Source organism: Larus michahellis, chromosome 8 (assembly GCF_964199755.1).
Source record: "Larus michahellis chromosome 8, bLarMic1.1, whole genome shotgun sequence".
Lineage (NCBI taxonomy): Eukaryota > Metazoa > Chordata > Aves > Charadriiformes > Laridae > Larus > Larus michahellis.
In genome coordinates this window covers 57,440,909-57,465,925 of record NC_133903.1, presented here as the reverse complement: position 1 = coordinate 57,465,925, position 25,017 = coordinate 57,440,909, and the positions used below count along the sequence as shown (strand labels likewise).

Here is a 25,017-nt window from a genome sequence, read left to right as displayed (position 1 = left end):
GCTTCTGTGTTCTTTCCTGTTCCCAAAATCTCGTTGCAAATCTCTGCTGTGGCGCTGATGCTCGCAGCCCCGCTGTCCTCTCGCCCCTGCAGCCGCGTGGAGCAGCTCCCAACACCCAGCGACTGCTCCTCTGCCTGGCGCTGCTGGCAGCGGGTGACGCTCTGGGTCGGCAGCGCTCCCCGGCTCTGGTGACTCTGGCATCTGCTTGTAGGAAACCTGTTACAGCGGTATCTCAGTAGCTCAAAGTTTAGCACATTTTCTGTAAAGCTAATGTTTTTCTCGTTGCTTCGTAGGATGTTGGAAACCCAGACGCAGTTGTCATGCCCTCAGTACAGCCCCAGGATGGGGAAGAAACTCTCTTCTAAGCCTTTTCTGCAGCTCCTTCAGTGCTGTGTCCGGCAACACTTACACAAATTGCTGTGGGTTTGTGCCTGCTGGGATGTTCACTCCTCCTTTGATTTACTCCACGAGTACCACAACCATCTGTCACGTTCTGCTAGAGCAGCTTCTCAGTGTGCAGCAGACAACTGAAATAAATCTGTGTATGCCGGCCCGGGAAACAGCACTCCTCCCTAATTATGAAGACAATAATCGCAACGATTGTTCCACTGCTGTCATGCTTGTTTTTCCCAAAACATGGAAGAATATTGGACAGGCTGAACCTCCCCTCGTCCCCCCAGCACGGTGTGGTGCTGCTGGCGGGAGGGAGGGAGGGCTGAGGGGGGATGGGACTGTTCCTGTGGACGTGTCTGTGCAGAGTGCCTGTGTCCGCGCCTGTCTGTGTCAGTGTTCCCACTGCGTTTTCCTGCGTGTCGCTGCCGTTGTGAACTGCAGCCTCCTCGCTGCGGTGGGGGCTGTGTCTGCGTCGCTGTGCTTTGATGCTGATGGAGCAGCTGGGGGTGCTGAGGAGGGAGGTGGGTCACGGGGGGCAGGGTGGCCTCGCAGAGGGGTTTGGGGGGGGCTGCCTCCCCCCGATACGGGCGGGCGAGCCCTCCAGCTGCAGGGGCACAGGGAAGGGGCTTCTCCCCGGGGAGCCAGGCTGGTCGCCAGCCACGCTTTTGAGGGTGTTCCTGGGACTTTGAAATGCTGTTGGAAGTTGCTAAATCAGAACAATTCTAACATGTATTTTTAAATGAGCAAAGCCTGGCCGTTTGCTGTCAGGGGGCTGCAGGAGGGGTGGGGGGTGTGAGGCCGTGTCAGTCCAGCGCGGGCTGCGGGTCGCCGCTGCTGGAGTGTCCCGCGCAGCTCTGCAGCACCTCATGGGCCCCCGAGACCCTGCCGGGCCAGGGGGGCACGCAGCAGCCGGCCGGCATCGCTCGGTGGCATTCAGGGTGCTGTGCCCCGGCTCCGTCTGTGACCGCTGTCAGAGCGGGAAACGGAACTGGAACCAGCGGGAGTGTGAGTGGGTTGTCACTGTGTCACTTACGATCAATACACGTGGGATAGGAAATGTAAATGCGCTCAAGTGATTCGCGTTTGATCCCTCCGGTAGTAAAGACGGTTACATTTGTATTTTCAGTCTGGATACCGGGAAGTGCTTTCAAAAAGAAAAGTAGACAAAAAAGACTAGTAACAGCTTTACAGTGCTCAGCAGTTTAAATGAAAGCATCGCATCGAGTGGTCCTGAGCGGTGTGGTGGAAATGTTTATTCTGTGCAGGATATGCAATATTTGCTTAACAGCACGTGTTTGATTTTGACCATTCAGCAACGGTCTTTTGCTTTTAACCAGGGAACGTCCGCAAAATCAGAAGTGGCTTATTCACTGGACCAAGACATTTTCAGTGTTGTTCAGTATAAAAAAAGTGCAGTAAACAGATAATCAGTGTTTACGTACTCTGTGGTTGAATACACCTGGTATGTGAAGTGTTCAGAATTCAAATTCATGCTAAGGACCTTCTCCAGAGGTTTGGTTTTTCTGTATCCATACACACACCTGCACAGTTACTTGGGCCGATAAAAAACCCTGTGCCAGTCCGTGTAGCTCCTTAAATTTTTGCAAATGATTTCTTTGTAAGAATAATACTTGCCAATCAAGTAGACCTGGTTGTCTGTATTTCTCTCTGCTGTCTGAAGGACTGATGTCGGGTCGAGTATTTGTGCCACTAAAACTGTCTGGCGCAGGTACCCACGCGGAGGAAATGCCCGTGGCTTGGGAGCACGGCTGTACCACAGCTGCTTACAAAGGCCCGTCCGGGCACACGGGCGGCAATTCAAGTGCTACAGGTGAACAAAGGCCGAGGGAGGGGGGCAGGGATTTGTTCAAGATGTACCATTCGTGCCCTTTCAAACATGGGTATGCCTGCAGTCTGAGCAGGTGGAATTTTGGTAAGAAGGAAAACCATAAAAAGGGATAATGTAAGGTTTTGGAAATGCTACCCATGGTGATTTCCGCTCTCCTATCCATTGCTAGTTAGTAATTGGCTTCAAAGTGAAAAAAAAGTTGGTGGCATTTAGGGAAAAACAAGATGTGCACCGAAAAAAGAGTCTAATTATTAAACTGAACATATGTGAGAAAAGCAACTATCTAAGAGTGTTGCCACTGGCAAAACTAATTTTTGGCTCATCGCAAAGGCCTTTTCCCCCTCCCCAACCTGTCAGGTTCCCTCAGCAGCTCCTCGCTGGATGCTGATGGTTGTGCCGCGGGTGTGCCGCTGCCGGCTCGCGCGGCTGAACTCGCACCCTCTGAGGTTACAGGGGCTCGACAGCGGCGTTCGGGCAGGGGGAAGGACGCCAGGTGGGCGCAGTGTGGGACGGCCCGTTGGCGGCCCAGCGCCTGGCGTGGGGGCCCAGGCTGAGGCGGGGGGAGCCGGGGCGCGGTGGTAGCCCTCAGCCACCCCTGGGCCCTCTGCGGGGGGACACCCCGGGCGCTGCTGCTGAATGGGGGTTCTCAGGCTGGGGGTTTCCTGCGGTGTTTGGGGGGCTCAGCCGTACAAATGGGGTGGGACCCACTCCCCCGCCTGCCTGGGGGGCTGTGCCAGCCCAGCCTGCCCGGTGGCCGTGCCGGGGGCTCGCTGCAGCCACCGGGGCCACCCCGCAGGAAATCTCCAGCCCCTGGGCTACCCTGGGCCGCGTCCCTGCGGGCACAGCCCTGCCCGCAGCCAGACTTGCGGACGCCGGGCTCGCTCCTGGTTGTGGTGCAAGCGCCTGTTTGGTTGGACACCAGTTTATCTTAATCTAGATCATCTGTTACTGACATGTCACACAATTTGGAATATTGCCACAGCCACCAGGCACTGGCTGGTCTTAAAATCAGGGTAAGAATCCTTGGAGCATCTTATTCTGTATCAGTATTTCAGTGTGCTGGGCTGCCTGGGCTTCTCTGGGAACGGCACAAACGAGGTTCATTCCCACAAACAACCTTGGAGCATGTTCTATTCAATAATTTACATTTTTCAGAGTTTTCATTTGTATTAATAACTGATCACTCCTATGAAACACGCTTTCCCCCTAAGCCAAATGTTTCTTCTATAGGGATCAATTTACTAAGAGACTGTTTTCTTGAAGGACACAGTAATTTTAATTACTAGTAAAATTATTTGCAAGCAGTTGGCCTTGTAAAGAGCTCTATAAACTATAAAAGTTTTGCCTTCAAAAGCTTTCTGATTTTTTTTTTTTTGGTTGTTTCCGCCTGTCGGCTTTGTCACTCCCCAGGGCAGTGCTGGGGGATCGCACCAGGCAGCTCGGGCACAGGCGCGCACACAGAGGTGTCGGTGCAAATGGAGTCTGCTTTCCCAGCTCCGTTTTCTCCTCTCTAATCCAGTTCAGTGTCTGGTTTTCAGGTACAGCTGCTGTGTTAACAAAGAGTCCTCGCGTGATTTAAGCGATCTTTAAAAGGAGATAGTGCAGAGGTATTTGTAAGAAAAAATTCCTGTTGAAAAGGAAACTTAATGCTGGAACTGATTTTTCAGATATGTTAAGATTGTCATATTCATGACACAATTCTGCATATTTTCCTTTTGGTTTAAAGTATGTTTTGGAGCACTTGTGTTGCTTTTCGTAAGCAAATGCCCGAAGGAAAGCTTATACTCTTTGGGAAAAACCATCACTCAAACCAACACAAGGAAGTGGATAAGAAAACACAAATGTTGGGAAGAGTACAACTGAGACGGGCACCCAAATATCTCTTTATTCTCAGGGAGCAGGAAAGCATCCAAAGACCAGGGCTCTGACGAGCCGCAGCCATGGGCTGTCCTGGGAGCTGCGCGAGCCGTGGGGCAGAACACGGGACGCGGGACGTGGCTGGGGCTTCAGAGAACGCGGGGAAGAAGGTAGAGCTGGTTCAGAAGCTGGGAGCAGGAACAGCTTCACCTCCACAGGGGCCCGGATGGTGGCGGGGAGCGACAGGCTGCTCCTCCGCTCCATGGGGCCGGGGCTGGCGGCTCCCTGGCAGGGAGGGGCTGGTAGCCCAGGCCTTAGTGCAGCCAAGGTGCCAGCAGCTCGCCTTGGAGCGTGGGAACTGTAACAGCTGCGTTTTACCTTCCATCTCTGAGGTTATTAATGCTGAAGCTGAGAGTGCGGCATTCCTTGGGGCCGCTCGCTTTGTTGAGGAATAGACGCACGCCACCAAGCCCAGCCCCTCAAGCAGGTCAGCAGGGAAAGATGCTCGCGCAGAGCTTGTGACAGGGACGGTTGTCACCAACACATAAAGCCGTCGGGGGTAGGGACCCTCGCTGGTGCTGGGAGCTGGGCTGACGGGGTGAGACCTGTGGCTGCGGGTCGGTGGCGAGTCCCCGCAGGCGGAGGGCCCGGGCCATCAGCCGCTCTCTTCAAAGCTGCCGCTGCTGCCGCAGGAGTGAAACCTCATGGTGCTCATGGGGTCCGACACGTAGCCTGCGGGAGGCAGAGAGGCTCATGCGCGGCCCGACACAGCGGCGCTTCTCCCCGCCCTCCCCTGCAGTGACAATGTCAACAAAATAATGTGCGTATCGTTTTGGGATAAATAGACACAGACCATGCTGTTACCTTTCGCTGGCTGCAAATTTCCATTCACTAGCATCTGCTGAGGAAAAATTTAAATGGGAAGTAAACAGACCCTGTCACTCATGCAATGAATTCACAAGACTCAAGCACAAAGCAGCTTTGGTGACTGACATAAAACCACGAATCTCAATGTTTTAATAACATAGTGGAAGTTTGCCATTTTAAAAAATATCTTTTTGCCCTTTAACTAGAGCTTCAGAGAGCTAAAAATAAGCTTTCTAATAAGTGTTTTTAAAATATTTTGATCCTTGACACTACGAACCAGAAAGCCACTGCTCTTGCCAGCGCTGTATTTCTGATGGGCTGCTCAACGCCAAAGAAACTGTTTCTCCCTTTGCACGATGGCACCGGCCAGCTGCTCCCACGCGTCTTGTTTTACTGGTCTAACATGAACAACCCAGAGGAGCCAACGCAAATTTCGTGCTAACTGGCATAGTGCAGAGACACTCAGCTGCTCAGGAAACAAGAGAGCTGAGAAACTAGAACACAAAAACTTCCTGGGGCGCAGGGTTGGGTGGGAGAAAGGTTAGGGACCGTTGCTGAGGCCCCTGCGTGCCAAATTCCTACTGCCAAACACAGAAGATACGCAGCTGCACAAGATGAAGGCTCTGGTAATTACAACAGTACTGACCATGGCATCCCAAAGATGTAATCCATAAGCAACCTTGGTTTATCTCCTAATCGTGACACTGTGCTTTGGAATGTGGCAGCGAAGCTTTCCCTTGAGGGACTCTCTTTCATATCCTAAATATTCTGGGCCTTAACGCTGCGAGTGGTCTCGCGCCTGCTGGATGTGCCCTGGATGGCGGGGGGGGAAGGCAGCACCTGTCATCGCCGAAGCCGGAGCCATGGTGCGTCCCTGCCTACGCCAGGATCGACGGGCTGTGATGGGGCACAGAGAGCAGGACGTACTTTTGAGGACCTCTCCAGCCGTGGTGACAATACTTTGCTCTGTGCCGCGGTACACTGGTCACACTGAGCGGGAGACACCTTCAGGTACCCTGCTGCTGCCACACGGTAGGGAACCTTCGCTTTAATAAACACTATAATGTTATATCCTATGGTTTTTTCTTTTCCGTGTAGTGCCTGTGCGTTTCATGCCAGGGTTGAGGATGCGTGCCTTGCCTCTCCCGCAGGGGTCCCTCCCTTGCTGGCGGTGCATCCCTGTGCCGGCGGATGAGCAGGTGCCGGGGGGTGACGCCGTGCTGTGCCACCGCCTGGGCTGCACTGTCCCATATCATCTCCCTGCGTGCGCGTCCTGCTCCTGCTGCAGGACATCGTCCGTGCCGCGAGCCTGGCCAGGGCTCTCTGGAGTTGGGAGGGAGACTTTGGCAAGTGTTGCAGCAGCACCATGTGCTTGTCCGAGAGCTGCGGCGAGCAAGGAGAAGCCAACGTCAAACTCCGTGTTTACACCTATCTTAGGTTTTAGAGGGTATACAAATTTCTTTGGGCATTGTGCCTCTGCCCCAGGTGATTTCACTGCTTTCAAGGTGCTGTTTAACTCACAATTTGTGAAGCTTCCCGTGAAGAGCAGGTCCTTCGCTTTCACTGAATAGTCAGGGCTGTGTTTATTTGTAGAATTTCTATTTTCAAACGCACTCAATGAAGAAAATTGTTCACCATCGCAAAGGCTCTTGTGGGGGGGGGAGCACGGTGCTTTTGAGGCACTTATTGAGAAAGGAAAACTGTGAATGTATTCGTTACTGTTTACAGACTGCAAGCGCAAATGAGGATAATGGAAAACATTAGGCAAAAAGCAAATAGAAAGAAAAAAGATCGAAATGGACATGAATGGGGAGAGACAGCAGTGAAATTGGTTTACGTGTCATAAATAAAGAGTGCAAATACTTGCAATCATTAGACCAAGGACTCTAATAAGAAAGGGCTCAGGGCTCTCTGTCTCCTGGCGTGCTGCTGGGCGTCGCAGCCCTGGACCGCTCTCACCCGGAGCTGGAAGCCTGGGGCGCAGCCAGAGCAGCGGCGCCGGGCTGCGGAGTACTGCGGGGCCCTCCGGAGCTTTGCAACAAGGGACGGTGATGCTGCTCTTCCTCGAGATACGTGTCCTGGGGACACCGCGGGACTCACCCTCCAGCTGCATACGCTGCTGAAATGAAGCACGTGGCGAGGAGCAGCTTTTCCACTCCTGTCGTGTCCAGCCAGGATCTCGCCCTCCTCTGTTCCGCCCTGGCTTTTGCCATCGTCCCCTGAGTTACCGCAAGGCTCAGCTGGGCTGGCTCCTGGCAGGGATGGAGCTGTGCCCCACAGCCTGGGAATCCCGACCAGCACTGTGGAGCTCTGGCTGGGGCCACCTTCCTTCCCGATCCCATGCTTTGGGTCCCTTCCCTGGAAACAGGTACGAGGAACAGATATGTTTGAAAATAAATCTTGGGGTCTTGTGAGTGGAGACTGAAATCACTGCTTAATCCCACAGCTAAAATGCAGCCACGGAGAGTCACTTCTCCACCAGCCCTTCATTCCCCTCTGTCCCTTTTTAATACAGACTTGAGAAGCCCTCTCCGGTCTTGCCTGGATGGGCTTACTCCAGGAGTTTGCTAAACATTTCTGTTTCGTTTGTGTTTTCATCCTCCTCCAATCTTCCAGCTGCCAGGTGCCTGATGAAAGCCGAGCCCCGCGGAACTGCTCCCTGAGCTGTGCAATCTGCACACCACCAGTCACGGCGAAGTTGTGTTGTTTTTTCAGTTTCAAAGGTCATTACCTCACCACTTGTTATGACATCAACGCTGCTGTCAGCAGTTGCTCAGTAAATATTTATATGACCAGGTTTTCTCTTTTTCTCCCCCAGTGTGCTCGGTCCAGGGGAGGGGAGGGAGCGCAAGAGCCGTGCTGAGGCCAGTGAAAAACAGCAGATGATGAGCTGATGAGCTTCTGGTACGTGCTTCAGGCAGAACAAACTACTGAATCCTCCTGGTGACAAAACAGGTTGGAAAGTGGCAGAAAAGTGGGAGCAGATGCCAGGAGAGGAGTGAGAAGGTCCCAGGGCAGGGGACAGCAGCAGGCTCTGAGGGAGGATGGCGACACTCTGAAGTCCATGTACAACACTGTAAATCGACGTACGTAGGCGCAGAGCATACAGAAAAACGAATGTTTTCCTTGTACATAACCCGTGGGGGTCCCTCGGCGAGACCTTCCGCAGCACAGAACACCTCTGCCCACAGCAAGCACAGGGACCTTCCTGCTGGGCACGCCGGGGCGGCAGCGACCCTGGCGTACTCCTCTCCGTAGAAGTCTGTGGTGTCCACCAAAGCCCAGCCCCACTCCTTGCTACTGGGGATGTCACTGTCGTTCTCCTCCACGTCAGCCTCATGACTCCTGCCATTTTTGTTTGCCTCCTTTGTCCATCACATGCCAAAGCCCGAGATGAGTATTTATGAGAAAAACCCCCCTCAGTGTTCAGAACAGACACGGGCAGTGCCAAAACCTTGTCCTTTGCCGGCTCCATGGTGCTTGTGTAAGAGTGCATCAGGGACTGTTTGTCATCCGGTGTCACTGGGTGTCCTGCAGTGCCCTGGTACGTGCCGTGCCACGGCTGTGTCTCAGCGATGGAACAGGGCAGTGACGTCCTGGTGACATGGCCCTGGGACAGGTTGGGACGTTGAGGTGAACAGAGCGGCTGGTGGAAGGGGCAGCACCGGGGGATGCAGCCCCTTTCCAAACGCACACACGGAGGAGGCGCCGTCCCCGTCCAGCGCTGCTGCAGAGGTACCGAGCGGGGACGTACGGTTGCTCCACACCTGAGCGTGAGACACCTACTACCCTGACTGCACGTGCTGGACGCGGCTTCACGCCCCGGCAGGTCTGTCTGGGACGCAGTAGCCGAGCCGAGTGCGAATGAAGGTCGTCACGAAGGTGAGACTTAGAGTCTGACCTTCAGATCCACACCAAAAAGAAAGTTTACCCGAGCTGCCTGAATCCACTCTGCTCGATACCACCCTGACCCCAACTACATTTTTGTACGCTCTCTCTTTTAAGGTTTTATTTATACATACATGCTGCTGGGCTAAAAACTGCTCTAAGCCGGTGACAATTCTACACTTGGGAAACCATAAAGAAAGAGCCAGTGAGTTCCTGAGCCATTTCGAAAGGTGGGCGAGAAACAGACTCCCGAGGAGCTGCCTGCAAGGCAAGACCTGAGCAAAGGATGTTTGGCACGAGAGGTTTACCAGGGATGATTGCAAACGCAGGGGCTAGGAAATGCTGGAAAGCTGTTTGTGTGGCAATGCACAAACTCACACCCCAATGGGGCCGGGCAGGAGGAAGCGGCAGTCAGGACATCCCCGTGCTGGAGGGGAGCAGAACGATGGGATGCCCTCTGAGAGAGGAGTGCGAAGGGTCTCGTGGCATTTTATGCTCCTGTGGCACTCCAGAAATAGGGCTGTCTTGCCCACTTTTTGCAGAAGCAGCCTTGAGGGTATAATGCCACACCTTCTCCTTACTCACAGACCCACGCTCGCAGCCAGAAAGGACCATCCCCGTGCCGAAGCGCTCGTGGCGCACAGACAGTGAAGCAGCCAGGAGCCGCAGAGGGTGAGACCTCGCCAGCGCTGCCCGACAAAACCAGCCGCCTCCACTCGACCTCAGCTTTCTCACGGGACTTCTGGTGCCTCGGGAGCTGTAGTGCTGCGCGGGTTAAACACACCGAGATTTCTGCACTAACTCACCGTTTTTGTCGATGGGTGGGTACTGGAAGTTCCTCCTCATGTCATCCAAAGACAGACCCTGAGGAGGGTGTTGCCCAGTGCTGCAAATTAGGCAGGAGGCGTCAGGTGAGATAAGACTGATAAAGTCACATCTCCAGACCAGGAGAACTTTTTCTACAGAGTTGGAAGGAAAAGGCAGTGACATGAAATACATCAGCCCGAAGCCCAGCCACTGGCATGTGCAGTAAACAAAAAGCAAGGAAAAGTGATGGAGGAAGAACGTGAATCACACGCATGCTTGCATTTCATCCATTCTCCACGTAACTTCGCTCAAATTTACTGTTTTGGGCTCCACAATTGTACGCTGCTACTTTAGAAGCAATTCTAGGCATCAGTCCAGGATCATTGTGATGTATTTTATGCATCGCTGCTAACAGATTCCTGCAAGTAAGTTTCCCTGGCAAGGAAGATTCCAGCCATCGACCCAACCACTGTCCTGCCAACAGGTTATTTATCCCTGAACCTACGGAGCTGCCACTGGGGCAGACAGCGGCGGACAGAGACCAAGCTCACACAAAACCCAGCAGCCCAAACTGTTCTCATTTAGCCCTTAGTCAATTTATTAATTTAATGCCTGACCACATCTGACGCCTGACCGGGGCACTGAACAGGACCTGCTGTATTTCAGGGCTCCAGGAGAAGAGTGTGGTGCCTTCGCTCGGCCTGCACCGAGTGTGCTTGCCAAAACCTTGAGAAGCTTTTAATTGAAAACACCATCGGCCGCGGTTCCCGGGCTTTGACACTCTTCGTGGTGCAGGCACAAGGCACAGTACTAAAAAGAACTTTATATCAACTTAATTAGACGCTGTGGTTATTACTTATCTCACAATATATTAAAAAACAAAGGTCTGTCACCACTAGACTAAACTTAACAGTGCTTCTGGCTTCTGTTGAGGAATCACTAAGATATTCTTTCTGGTGATCTCTCTGTGCGGTTTTGACAGGATAACAGGATCGCGTTTGCTGAATTCCACTAACTGCGGAGTAACGTGACATCAGCTTCACTTTCTCTTCAAATATTTTCCCTGGCAAAACTGATCAATCTGCCTTTCAACCTCTAAAATGCGAAGTCATCAAGTGGAAAGGGCGACTCTTCTCATCATGTGTTGTGCCTCTGGGTGAACCTTTCTGGGTGCTATTTATAGATCTGAATGTTGTTAGTTTGTGTGGCAGAGCATTTCATAAAAGACTCCACCTTGAAACAACTGCTGGGGCTACAGAGGAGCCCGTTTCGGTGGGTAACGAGCCTCAGAGCTGCACGGGGCAAGAAGGGGACTTGCAAGTGCCCCTTTTCTCTCTCTGGTGCCTGCACTAACCTAGATACGGCACTTCCTTATTCCTTTCATGCAAATCTATTAAACTCAACAGCAAAACCTGCTCCTTTACAGAAAATAAGAGTCTAGCTGACATTGCCTTCATCCTGACCTCGCTGCCCCCCTCCGTGTCCCGCTCCAGCGGCAGACGGCAAGAGCGATGCAATTTATAGGATATCACATTTTGCCAGATGAAGGTTTCAGGTCTGAGCTGTATTTTCACGTAAAAGATTTCAGTGCCTGTCTGCAGGTGTTTGCCTCCTGCCTCTCCATACGAGCCCCCGCGCAGGCGAAGGACCGACTCATGTCGCTCCCCTGTCCTGGCCGGTTGCGTTCCCGGCTGACCGGAGCCACCGCCAGGGCAGGGCGGGCTCTGCCGTTACCTGGCCTGGCTGCTAAACGGTGCTAAAGGCTAAGGTTTAGGCTGGGTGCGCCTCTCTTCTGGCAGGGATTGAGAGCACCGTTTCATTTTCACGGCACTTGCTCCCCGTGGGATAGACGGGAGATTGCTAGATTTGCCCTCCAGCCCAGGCGTCCCGAGTGGCGGGGCAGACCGCCTCCGATATCAACTTAACAGCACAGTAATAGAGAGAACCCACGTGTGACTTTGCCTTAAAAAATGTCAGGAGTTCTCCTGTCCTCCTATGGTCGTAAATTGAACGACACGCAATTTTTAGGAGGGACTGTGGTAGGAACAGCCCGGGCAATGCTGACCCCCTGCTCTCTGGGAGGCTGAGCTCCTTTTCCTCTTCCTTAAGGAAAAGGGACTTGGCATTTGTGTCTCCTGCCTCTGTACCTCGCTCTCTGTCTGTCTGTCCCTGCCCTTCTCGGCACAGACGCTCTTCCCTGGGGAGCTGCCGGGGCCTGCAATGGGCGGGGGTGACAGCACCCGTCCGGTGGTGCTCTCTCCCAGTTCTGCAACACCCTCCGCCAGCAGCACAGCCTGCTTCATTCCCTTAGTCACACCTGAGATCGAGATGAAAACACCCAAAACCTAAAATCCAGACCTGAGAAACTCAACATCACAAAATGGCAGCTCTTCAGTTGTTTTGCTTTTCTACCACCGCTGCTCTCCGGGGTCACGAGTCTCTCCCCATGTTTTATCTCCATCACAGGCTCTGATGGGCAGGGAACCGGGTGTTCTTCCTGTCCACAAAACTCCCTCTCATTAAATAAAATCCACTAATACTGAGAATCTAACAGAGGTGAGCCCATGATAGAAAACAGTTTTCAGACACCTGGCCAGGCACGAGTTGTACACTCCATAAAGGGCACATATACATATAAATCACAGAATCAAAGAATCACCTGGGTTGGAAGGGACCTTTCAGATCATCGAGTCCAACCATTGACCCAGCACTGCCCAAACCCCCACCACCCCGTGTCCCTCAGCACCACGTCTGCCCGGCTTTAAATCCCTCCAGGGATGGCGACTCCACCACTGCCCTGGGCAGCCTGGGCCAAGGCTTGACAACCCTTTCCGTGAAGAAATGTCTCCCAATATCCATCCTAAACCTCCCCTGGCACAACTTGAGGCCGTTTCCCCTTGTCCCGTGGCCTGTTCCTTGGGAGAAGAGCCCGACCCCCCCTGGCTGCCCCCTCCTTTCAGGGAGCTGCAGAGAGCGAGAAGGTCTCCCCTCAGCCCCCTTCTCTCCAGGCTGAACCCCCCCAGCTCCCTCAGCTGCTCCTCACAGCACTTGTAACAATGCTGTAAGAACATAACGATGCAACTTGTAACACTGCAGCAGCAAACAAGTTTTCTCGTCAATAATAATCATCATGGCATTTCAGTGTGACCTTTCTTCCCAAATTCGCTTATTTCTAGTGTTTTCAGCTGGGCTTTCCCACACGTGCCCTGTTCCTCCTGGCCACGGGACGTCTCCGCCGAGCGTTCGGCAGCGAGAACCAGCGGCGCTGGAGGGGTCAGTCAGCAAATCACTCACACGGCCCCGGGGGGCTTGGATCCCTGCTGGGAGAGGGGGGCTCAGCGTGTACCTCCGCCCCTCACAGGGATGAGCCCTGCCCTCCTGTTGTGATGCGACGCACTGACGCACTCTCTATTTTCAGACAACATGGAGAGGTTATACTGCCTCCAGTATAACAAACTGGTCTGTCAGCCCCAAAAAGCTCCCCTGACGGGCATTACTTTGCAGGAGTCACTACACGAGCAGCTCTGCAAGGGGTGAGCGGTGCCCACGCTGTGCGGGAGGCTTGGGGGGCTCTGTGCCCCAGCGCCACCTGAGGCCTCCAGCACCTCATTTGGTGTGAAATGCTGCCCGTGGTCTAACCTGGATTTTCCCTCTTTGTCGCTGATGGGATATTTTTTCTTTATTTTTTTTTCCAAAGAAAAAATGTGTCCTTTAGCTTTTCTTTGGTGAAATTTTTCAACTGGGAAACACACTGTGACAGAAGCACTGGCCTTCCCAGACCTGCTGGCAGGTAGTGAAGGTACATCCAGCTCGTGACCACCCCCCCCATCCCCTTGGATGGACCTTCACTGCCGCGGTGCTACACAAAGCACTGGTACTGTGCGTAGAACCCGTACACGGCAGGACTTGATTTTCTACTATTTTTATGTTACTCACAGTGAAAAATGCAAATGCTTAGCGGTTGTCCTGGCAGCAGGATGGCTCCCGCAGCATTCAGATCACCCAAACACCCTGTGCTGCGGTTGCAGGAAGACAAGGCTGCAGAGGTCCTTCCCCTGCTGGCCCCGGCAGTGGATCAGCCCCGGGCTGCGTTTCTGCCGCCGGCCCCCGCAGCCACATGCCCGGGGTGGGGGCAGTCCCCGCGGCAGGACTATTCCTGTCCCCCTCAGCTCAGGGCTCTCCCTGGCCCTGCCGTCGCTGGCACCTACCTCTGGGACCAGACGGCGTAAGCTCGTGCATTCAAGGCATATTCCAACTCAAACCGGCTGCGCAGCGCCGCAACGTGACTGCGGCCAGGACCTCCTCGTGCCACCAGACAGTCCGACGATGAGGAGGGAGACAGAGAACCGCTGCTGTTGCTGGAGGCCGGAGACATTAACTGGATTAAAAAGAAAAAAAAAAAAGCGGCATTGTTATTACATATTTACAAGACTTTCTTTGCTCTTTCTCCTAAGTTGCGTGTCCCTCATTTCCTGTATAGTTTGGCTGGAAACGCAGCGCCTCCTGACTTTGATCAGCTGAGGAGAACTGGATGCTGCCTGCCAAACGGAGCGGTCAATCCATCATTGCCTGGGGTTTTCAAGCTGGGGTGGATGGCTTTCCAGAAGACACGCTTTAGCTCAGCCATGGGTTATTTGGCTCACCAGTGCTCGCTGTGCAGCTGGAGCCATCGCTGCCTCCCGGCGAAGCCACCGGCCCAGGCTTTCCCGTCTGTCCGGGGAAGGCATCAGTGCCACCCTGTCGCAGCCCTCCTGCCCGAGAGCCCCAGGGCCAGAATTCAGACTACGGGGCCACGTAACTGCAGGGCTGGCACACCAACACGTGTGTTTGCACGTACGGACCCACCGCGCACACAGGCACCTGCAGCAGTGGGGACCGAGACTTGCTGGCACAAAATGTCTCTGCCACTCCTGCTTTCAGAGACACTTAAACGGAGCAGAAATGATTTGCTGAGAGGAGAAGAGAGAAGAGAGGAGACGGGGGGAGGTGGAGAGAGAAAACTCTCTACCTCCAGCCTTCGTCGGCTGCAGTACTTAACTTACTAGAGATCTCGTTCCTTAAAGCTCCTCTCAGACAAGGCTTTGCCCTGGACACTGTGGAGCTTTGGTCTAACTCCCCAGTGAAATAATGCTTTCTTTTTTTCTTTTGGTATGCAAGCTCTCACCCCAGATTTCTCCCTGCATGCTCTGCTGCCCACGTATCATAGAAGCCAGGTCTCCCATGAGATGACACAGTTTCTCGCAATACAGTGCTTCACGCTTTTTTTACATTTAATAGCTTCCACCTACGCATGGAGCAACCAGTTGCAGTCAGAACATGGAGAGATGTAATAGATTATGGGTGTCTTTTCTGACCCTTAAACTCAAGAGCAGCGACACATTTTAAAAGGAGGGTTTGTTTTTTGTTTTTGTTTTTTTTTTTTAAAACCCTCTTAACATGCATACACACACACGAACACACAGAGAAAATGTAATTTCAGGAATTGCAGCCCTGCATCATTTACTTTCTGTTTGACCACGTGTCTTACACCAGGCTGAAGGCTGTCTCATCCGTCTGTGTCACAGCCACAGTCCAAAGCAGGAATCGCCTTTGCATTTGTCCTTCTTATGTTCGCTCTTGTCACCTGTCTCCCAAGGGCCTTGGCCAGTTTGTCTTTTCTTCTGTTCAAACCAGCAGCCTTGCACAGGACGGATGGGAGCGAAAGATTCTGCCCAGGAGTACCGTGAAGCGGCTCCCCACGGCCCTGGTCGCGCTCCCTTCGTGCCCTCTCTGAGTAGCTCACAACACTCGCGGCGGTGTCTGGTCCCTGCCTCCTCCCGCCCCCCGACAAACCGCTGCTGACAGCGGCCTCGCGTTGGCCGGCAACGGCACCCAGCAGCTCCCACAGCCCACAGGCTCCACAGCCGCTTTTCCCTGGCTGCTGCTGCTCTTCCCGACCCACAGCGCAGGCACCGACGGCCTTGCCTCAATATCAGGTCCTTACCTCAATATTGCACAGGCATTCTTCTAACTTGGCGACTACTTCTGAAAACTCCGGTCTCCCCTGTGAACACCACAGAAAAAGCGGAGCTGCATTAGAAACAGAAGGGGGGACATACCTTCTGTGATTCCACTGACTCACAGACAGGTGACGAATCACAGCTCCCCTCCATTTCCCTTTCTCCGAATCTCATGGCATCGCTTTCAGTCTGCTGGGGCATCTGATGGGAGCTGCAAGGTCAGCACTAAGCTACGCAACTAAGTGTGTGTATAACAACTTCAACTGCATTATTCTTCTCTTTTTCTGTAACAATTAGATTTAAGCTAGTTAACAACTAGATCATAAGATTACAAAAATACCAACTATAAATCCTTGTCTCTGATTATATATTCGGTGTGTTTCCTCCTTGCCCGTAAACGAGACTTTGCACGCAGCCAGAGCGGTGAAGAGCAGCGGACAAGCACTTTCGGCCGCCCTGTCCCTCCCTGGTGGGCGGACTCGCCCCGCTCCGCGCCGCCGCTCCCCACCACCTGCCCAGCACATTCCGGCCACGGCTGTGTCTGGGTGGGCTCTGTGTGGCACAGGAGCTCGTGGAGGCCGTGCCAGGGACAGGGCCAGGCCGCGGAGGGGATGGCAAATACACCTCCTTCTTGTTATTGCCGGTCAATGCCCTGCTCCAGGTTACGGCACAGTCTTCCCAGGCGAGTTCAGGCTTAACTGAAGCATTGCATACGGCGTGTTTGACAGAGGAGGACTGGGAATATCTGAATTAAGCAACTGTTAAACAAGCTCCTCATTCCCATCCCCACGTCTTCCTCAACAAAGATGCCTGCAAGAGGTAGGCACAATTTAAGAGCTTTAGGACAGTCCTGCAGCCCTCACATCCATGAGCGACAGCAGAGGGATAATACGCACAAATAAAACTTCAGGTTTTAGCCCTCTGTGAGAAAGTACAGTAACACAATGGGTGGTAACTGCTTTTCTGTCGCAAGAGGGTAAGAAAGAAAATGTCCAGTCCATTTTAAGTTCCAGGGAGGGAGAAAAGTGTGTTTATTGGTGTCCCCAGCAGTGTCCTGGCTGGTGTTGCTCCTGCTGGTAGCGAGAGTCCCCATCCTCCTCCTGCCCCTGACTGGAGCCCGTCGGATGAGCCCATCGGGGACCACGGAAGAAATGACTGTAACATTAGAGTTGTACTTAATGAAACTAAAACAATGTTTATTTTCTTTACGGAACTAAGCCCCAGGTACTATGGCAAATACTTTGACTCTAATTAAAGCTTACAAATTAAAATAGCTAATGAAAAATGCTGCTTAAGAGGCACTGTCTAATTTTCTAGTCATCAGTTTGCCTTTGGAAACAACCACTGTCAAAAGTTTCTGGGAACCAGATGTTCAAGTGCCTGATAAATAGTAAGTGACATGACACATGGGAACAAGTTTTCAGTTGGGATGAACCCTGAATGAAATTAAAGATAAATAAAAGGATAAATTTTCAAATTTGGAGGTAAGGCATAGACATTCATCAAAATCCATACAGATACACTCCATTTTCTGCTTCTTTTTTTTTTTTTTTTTTTTTTTAAACTGAGAAAACCTCTTGGAGAATTCTGACCTGTGAACACTCATTGAGCCCCAAAATTCACCACTTTCACCTACCAAATAACCTCTCACAAGTAAACGTCTTTGTTTATGCACCTACAGTGAGATGCTGTAAAATGGATATCGATACGGTGATGCTTTTTATCTCCTAGATATTCTGCTCATTCTGCTCGTTCTGGTGCTTCCCTACCGGCACTCGGTCCCTCCGGAGCGGTTCGCCCAGGAGACACCGCTGTGCCAGGGATGCCGATACAGACCAGATAACTCGGTGAGGGCCTTGGAAAGGACTGCTGCTAATCTCTGCAGTGACTGCACAGCACTTCACGAGATTTGTACCGGGAGTTTTGCACAGCGAACCTTCAAACGCTGACGAGAGGGTGATAACACTGCTTTATTTTTCTCTGCCCAGTGCCCTCCTGAGACTGTGCCAGGGCCCTCAGAAGTCATTCAAACCCTCTGTAACCAAGAATGGTAGCAAAACACCTTTAATAAAGCCCAGTTTAATAAGTTTTTGCCCACAGCTTGTGCAAAGTTCAAGCCCTCCACTGGCTTATTGAGCTATCAATTGCCTCATAATTCTACCATGCAGCTCCAGAACATCAGCAAGATTAAGTGCTGTCGCAGGGATACTGGCGAGTAACAAAGTGCATTCGGATTCTAAAAAGATGGTTTCTCTTTAGTGGGGCTAAATGAGCTGTGGAAATGCTAACAAGATACAGTGACTATATCCATTACATAGTGCTTCCTTAAGTCATCTCATTAATAAATTTAAACAGAATGCAAGTTATCTGCTGATGATTATTAGCAGCTACTTTATAGTTACACGAAAACAAACCAAACCACCCCCCCCGCCCTAACGTTATCTTGTAAAGTGCAAAGACAAGAGTATATTCAAGAATCCAGAAAACACTAATAACAATAAATAAACTGACAATGAAATGAACTAGCTACACCCTGTGCTGCAAATACATTTTATCTGCAATTCCCACGCCACCATACTGCGTACGCAGCCATAAGGAACACAGCAGGGGGCAAAGCCCACCGCTCCCGTTGCCCAGAGTCCCACTGCCTTGGTAGAGCGCTTAAGCATGTGCGTTAGTCCCCTAAACCCGGTAAGAAACTCTCAAATACCCAGGACAAGGACAGGTTAGGCACGTGATAACGTGTCTTTCTAAGCCAGGCTAACTAGGAAAGGGGCTCCAGGGCACAAACCCAGGACTCTGTTTCCAGTAGGAAATTCAAAGTCAGGGCATCTGGTTCAGTGATATGAAACTTTAGTAAGAAACAAGGCTCCTGTAACACCAGAAAATTACACAGGTTCCAAAATCCGCTCCCATTCATCAGAAATGGAACTTCCACGTTGATCAATGAAGACCTCCAGTGCCAGAATGCACCAGGAAACCAACCAACCAACGAACCCACCAACCAACAACGTTTCCAAACACAAAGCCTTTCCCTGCAACGTGTTTCATAAAGCAGCTGACCCACATGGTGGGACATTTTCTATGCAAACCTTCCAAAATTCCCAGTCTCTGGAGGGCATTTCTTGACTTCTCAGGCAGTTTAGAGCCACGTGCAAAAACAGCGGTGCCATGGCTGCAGCGCGCATGCAAAGATGCTTTACAGAGCACAGGGGGACCCTTGCCCGGCTGACACGTGGAAGCACAGAAAGGACCTACCCATCTCCATGGTCCTCTGTGAGAAATGCTTCACAGAGATGACATTCATCTGTCTGATTGCTATTTTCCATCAGCAAGGAACACTGCCAAAGCCCAAAAGTTATGAACAAACCCATCGTTCTTACGCTCTACAAGTGCCAGAACAGCGACACTGTCAGTAGGACGGCCCCGACTCGTCTCAGCCAGCACAGGCGCCCCCACACTCCAAAATCTGCATCTTCATGTGCAAACACGCATATCTGTGCACAATCCATCCATCCGGGAGATACAGCTGGGACGTAGTGTTGGAAAAGTGCTGGTTATCAGCCCCACTTTGGGAGATTTGACACTCAATACAAAGACAGAGATACAAGGACAAAGCCTAGTCAGGGGAGGGTCACTGTTGTCCCTCTACTGCGGGTGGTGTCAAGCACCATTAAATCCTGCTGTGGCCCTGAAGGCTACCAGTCTGAGGGTGATGGGGTTCTGCCACCTTGCTTCAGTTAGTTCACGTTCTCTTTAGCGCAGAAATAGCAGAAGCCAACATAAACCAATGATGTTATTTATCCACCATGCTACAATCTCAGAAGGGAGCACTTGCAAATTTTTTCTTTAATGCCGTTGAGTTGGGTGGGATAATCAGACAGACTGAAAAACCCGTCACAGTTGCAGCTGTGCAAGTTCTCTCCTCAGATCCCATAGAACACTTCACACTCGTCACCTACGTTTCCCTCTCTGGCTGACATGGGGGAACACGTTTTCCTGTGTGCTGACCCTCATTTCTGTGCAGCTGCCGAAAGCCGTCCTCGAACACCCCCTCTTTCGTCTTACAGTTTCTGCCTGTGGCCATACCGCTGCCTGCGGCCACGCCACCTGGGGCTGAGATCTCACGTGAGCTCCCGGGCTCAGAACAGTCAGGCGTAGTCCGTGCTTGGCCAAAGACTGCTGGGAAGCAAAACAAAACACGATAGCCCAATGGTTGGGTACTTTAGCTTCTTTTCAGTCTTCCTATTGCTTGGGTTGATCATGGCTTTGCGTTTGTTATTGCTGCTCACGCAGCCTTTGGCCCCCGAGGCTTGCTCCCGCTCCCTCTCTCTTCTCCAGACTGCAGGACCTGTTCTGAGCTTTCAAAAGGCGCAGCATTTTATCTTTTATCTTCTACGCTATCATGACGTGCTTTCAGTGAGCTCCGTCTTCTGTGGATGTGGCGTCTCTGTCTTTGGCTAGACCATTCTACTAAACCTGCATCAGTAATTAAAACTACCATCTTTACAAGACAGTGAAGAAATTTTCTGGTGAAGCGATTCTTCAAAAGAGCAGGGAAATTCTGGTCCACTGTTATGGCATCTCCAATGCCGACAGCCCTGCCCGGAGGCAGAGGTGTGTTAGTGACAAACTCAGCCCAGCAGAAGTGGGAAGCTTGGTAGAGTCTACACGGCCTGGATGATGTTTGCACAAATTGCTCCCACGTGCAGTTACTCAGAACGTGCCGTCGTCTAGAGAAAGTCTGAGGGGTCATCACTGGGGGTGATTAACGGTGGGGACTAATGGGATCCCTGCACTGCTGCGGAGCTGCCCCCTCTGTGTCCAGCGGGCTGCTCCGCCAGACCTTACCCAGTGCCACAAGATGTGTGTGGCTGGCCAAAGCAGAGACGCCCGTTTTGGGTCGGCGCGCGGCAGGGACACTCACCTCGGGACAGGCGTTCCAGCCCCTCATCAGCAGGGCGGAGATGGGCTTGGGGATGGAGTACCCGATGGGTGGGCGCACGTGGTGGTAGGCCATGTCCGCCGCCGCCGCCGCTGTGAGAGAACAGCCCCACACACACCCGTTAGCAGCAATCGCACGGCTTCCCAGCAAACACGGCCTGTTCCCCACTGAAACACCCCAGCAGGTACGGAAACGCCGAACCAACAAACCTGTTGCTTAAAAGAGGCTTTCCAGTCCCTGGTGGGGGTAAAGAGAGCTGAGGTAATCTGTAACCCTGACTGGAAACACACTGCTGTTAAGACTCAGCAAGGGTGAACAGAACCTAATTTAGCTTAAACCCTAAAAAAAAAAAAAAAAAAAAAAAGCCTTTGGAGGAAGAAACGAGTTAACTTTCAACTCACTTTTAAAAACATAAATTATCTCCATCATTAAGACAGGGTGACAGGCATACTCCAGTTGCAGATAAATTGGTAACTGACCCTTAAAATAACCCATGGCTAGTTCTGTACAGTCTAAGACAAAAATTAAGTCTAAGTGTTTCTTTAGTAGAAATCTAACGAGGGCCTTTCTATAAGTGCAAGCCACTGCTGACTGAGACAAAATTGCCAAAACATTTTCCTAATGGAGTTTACCTGTTCAGTGAATCCAAATACATGGTTAATCCCTCTTGTTCCTTTTGAGCAAAGTTTTTTCAAGTCAAAACAAATGTATTTTCAACTCATATCGAAAGCTAAGTAAAATCCTTTGTTTGCCTGACACTTTAAAATGATGCAATCAGAGTGTGTGGGATTGCAGGGAACTGTAAGATTGCAAACATGAGATTGTAACAAGAATGGTCTAATTTTTTTTAAAACTATATCCCATTCTCATCACAGTATTCATCATAAGAACAGATTAATTTCAGCCATTGTCTGTCCTCATAGCAGCTTTTGTCTGCGTAATGCTGTTGCAGGATGTTGATATCGGAGCAATCCGGTGATACTGCGGCTCTGTGTAGCCAGGAGCGGAGAGTGCAGTTTGCCGAATCGTGATTCCACTCCGACAAGATTTCAAAGCCCTGACTCAGACACTGCCGGGTTCATCTTGTGCCTAGCAGACACTGTGAAAAGGGGCAAATGCAAATCAGACTAAGATAGCAATGAAAAGCGCTCCATTTTTTCTGCCCAAGGTAATGTAAGTGAAATATTACCTATTGGCAAAAATCTCGTCTTATCAACGTTAATAGGATTTATTCCATCAGTTTAATGGGGTCAGGATTAGAAAAAGAAAGGGAAAAAACACACCGTGTGCCTCTGTACACTTCTATAATACTTTACAAAGTTTGTTTGTGTCACTATTTTTTGGGCTCTCCTTTCACTGTCAGTAGGCATTTTCTTCAGCTAAAAAAATATATCTGTTAAGAAGTATCTTAGGATGGCTGAATTAAATGACAAGAATACATTTTTCTCACAAGCAATCAAAATGAAAAGCCCCTGAACTTAGCGATGCCTTCCAGCTCTACTACGTGATACCCTTGAACTACGAGTATTTTCTGTTTGACTGGCTGGTCCGATCCTACCAGTCTCCGGGGTGAGAGCAACTGTAAACCATGAGAGGAGTCAATGACTACCTGCCAATCAAACTACCTGCAAAAAACGTTATTTCAATTTGTTCTCGCTTACGGACCAGGGAAACAACTGTAGTAACTGCAGAATGTTAACTGACATCTCCTATATTGGATACCTGCATGTTTATGATCGTAACGTGCCTTTTCCTCGTGCAAGTGTCATCTTTGCAATAATTTTGCTACGTGGGATGCAATGGTTGAGTTTCTCAATCTAGTTTCACACCTATCGTTTCCAGACCTCTACATCCCCGTGTTTCCCCACAAAACTCTACCCAAAGCTTACACGCTGACAGTTCTACAGGTGTAAATAGAATGCCACCTGTGGAAGACAGCCAAGGAAGAGGACCTTCAGATATCAGAGGGTGTCCTCTTGCCCTCTGGGCCTTCCAAAATGTCTTTTAAATGGAAGATTGTTCTCCGTGTAGCTGCCAACATCTGCTTCCACGTGCAGACTGTGCCTCGAGCACAGACGGATGCCTTTGCAGTCATGCCTCGTGCAAGCATACATGAGAGATACATAGCGCATGAATAAAGAACTGAGCCACAGTTCTCAGGAAAACGGGATGGGATCAGCCTGGGAACCGTTCCCGGGTTTCTGACTTGGTGGCAGACCCACTCATCTCGACTACGGCTTGAGCAAGGGGGCAACAAACACACCAGCGCACCCGCTGAAGCACCCGCGTCCCAGCCACACAGCCCCCAAAGGATGTGGCAACGAGGCACGAGCGGCAACAAGGATGATCAAACACATCTTCCACCTGCCCCGAGCTGCAAAACCTTCTCCGTTTGCTTGCGCAAGCCCAGTCCTGCTGAGGGGGGGTGTGTGTGTGTGAGGGAGAAAGGCAGCTCCTGTGCCCGCTGTGCGCTACTTGTGCACCACGCTCGCCCCGTCCCAGCCTGCCGGTGAGTCCCGGCTGGCTCCTAAACTGGTTTCAGTGTAGCCTGGGCCTTAATAATATAATGATCTGATAATGATACAATTAATTACCAACTGGCTGCCTAATTGCTCTATTTGAAGTATATGCAATCCCGCAGACTGTAAAAACCTCAGGAAAGAAGTAGTCTCTATATTTAATAAATATAAATAATTTAATAAAGTCCTGCATTCTCCAGTTACTTCTCAAAACCATCATTTTTATGGTTTTGGTGTTTTGTTTTTTTTTTTTTTTTTTCCCCATTTTGTCTGTTTTACAGGTGATTTTGAGCACATTCAGTTGGTTTCCTTACTAACCAGACGACGTGCTGCAGGCTTTGGTTCCACGGGACTGCATGATGGGGACCTCAAAGGCATTACGTTTGACTTAACAATGAAGTGATTTAATTCAGGAACACACCGGGTTTAATAGATGTTCTATTTGGTAGATTAAGAGGTGACTTTGATTCATTACCTATAAAAATGTTTATTCCTATTCATCAAATAGAAACCTGCTGAATGGATCTCTTGGTCAGTACAGTGCGCCTCTCGTATAATCGGATCCTGTACTGGGTGCAGTAGAGAACATGGAATTGCTTTTAACAGGGTGACTACTTTTAGTTCAATGGATGACATCTAGTTTTCATTATAATCAAATGCTATCATCGTATTTCCTTTTCGACACCTAATTATTTCAATGAACCTCACCAGAATGGTTTGTGGACCTCTAAGCCTGCACAAAGGTAACCATAAAAAAAGCCAGCGATGCATAACTAGAGTTAGCGTTCTGCAGATAGCATACAAAATTTTCATAAAGAAAACGCCTCACCTTGAAATACATACTTTGAGAAGAATATGGGATTTGTATTTAACTGAACAGTCGTTGTCTGAAAAGGTATCTTAAATGTGGGACTTTTATATAGGCTATAAAACACACAACACCCTCAAAGCTGCTTTTTACTGAATATATGTATATAAATCAGAAGTTCACCTTCAGTATCTTTTTTTGTGCGCAAATATATCTTTCACAAGCAGAACAGTTTGAGGTACCACAGAGACAAGGAACCAGCTGTAAGCCACGACGGTTGCATCTGAAAAATCACCTGCTTTGTGACCGCACACAAAGTCTCCGTTTCCTTATCCATGGAAGGGGGGGAAGATACACTCCAGGTCAGGTGCCAGGTGGGCTCACTTGAGGGAGAACAGACCCGGTTCAAACCCAAGCACTTCGGAAAACCATCCCCACTCTTGTGGGCACCAACACGGTCTTTGGGAAATGCGTCTTATGACAGGATTCAAACAACCTCTTGGCGATCTGGAGGCAAGGAAGGGCCCATCACTGAGGGGGAGGGCAAGGCAAGAGCCCTTCCCGAGGAACAGTGTCCCAGCAAAGAGAGAAGGGGCAGAAAATGCTTCCCTTTCTCTTTACAAAAAGCCAGCAAGCCCATGGAAGTCAGGAGAAAGGGAAACATTTTGCGGGGGGGGGCGGGGGGGGAAGAAAAATAAAGAAAAAGGAGAGTGTGAGAGAAAAAGAGTACCCCTATGCCTTTTTAAAATGCCTTTTATTTCATTTAAGATGCTCCCAGTGAGCTTTAGCTCCTCTCGAGACTTCTAGTCCTATCTAGGCCGTAATTTGAAGGGAGTGAAATGGTTAACTCAGAATTAATGGAGATTAACGTTAGAAATGGTGTCCTCACAGAAGGCTTTGATAATACGGGTGCTGGTGTACTGGAACTGCACCCAGGGATGTACGGTTTGATCCTCAGTTAAATGGCCGTGAAACAAGGACCAGCGGAGAGAGAACACAAACACCAAAACGATTCAGACCTGAAACTCAGGTTCACAGGTAAAGGGATGTTCTTTCTAGAACCTGAAGCAGAATTGAGTCAGCTG

At 50.8% G+C, this 25,017-nt stretch overlaps 2 protein-coding genes across 4 annotated transcripts in view; one reads left to right on the top strand and one right to left on the bottom strand.

Annotated features, from left to right (window-relative positions):
* Nucleotides 1-2,040, top strand: part of ERICH3 (glutamate rich 3) — a 34,524-nt gene extending 32,484 nt beyond the window's left edge. The window contains exon 16 of the mRNA XM_074599208.1: nucleotides 294-2,040. Within this exon, the coding sequence (XP_074455309.1) occupies nucleotides 294-365 (72 nt within the window). The 3' untranslated portion in view covers nucleotides 366-2,040. The remainder of the gene's footprint in view (nucleotides 1-293) is intronic.
* Nucleotides 1,624-25,017, bottom strand: part of TNNI3K (TNNI3 interacting kinase) — an 84,398-nt gene continuing 61,004 nt past the window's right edge. For 2 of the 3 annotated variants that reach the window (XM_074599209.1, XM_074599210.1), the window contains exons 21-25: nucleotides 20,588-20,697; nucleotides 15,645-15,704; nucleotides 13,870-14,039; nucleotides 9,661-9,740; nucleotides 1,624-4,831 (exon numbers count right to left, since the gene is read on the bottom strand). In XM_074599209.1, the coding sequence (XP_074455310.1) occupies nucleotides 4,755-4,831; nucleotides 9,661-9,740; nucleotides 13,870-14,039; nucleotides 15,645-15,704; nucleotides 20,588-20,697 (497 nt within the window). In that variant the 3' untranslated portion in view covers nucleotides 1,624-4,754. Of the gene's footprint in view, nucleotides 4,832-8,410; nucleotides 8,577-9,660; nucleotides 9,741-13,869; nucleotides 14,040-15,644; nucleotides 15,705-20,587; nucleotides 20,698-25,017 lie in introns of those variants that run through there. The other variant, XM_074599211.1, reaches the window with a different exon arrangement.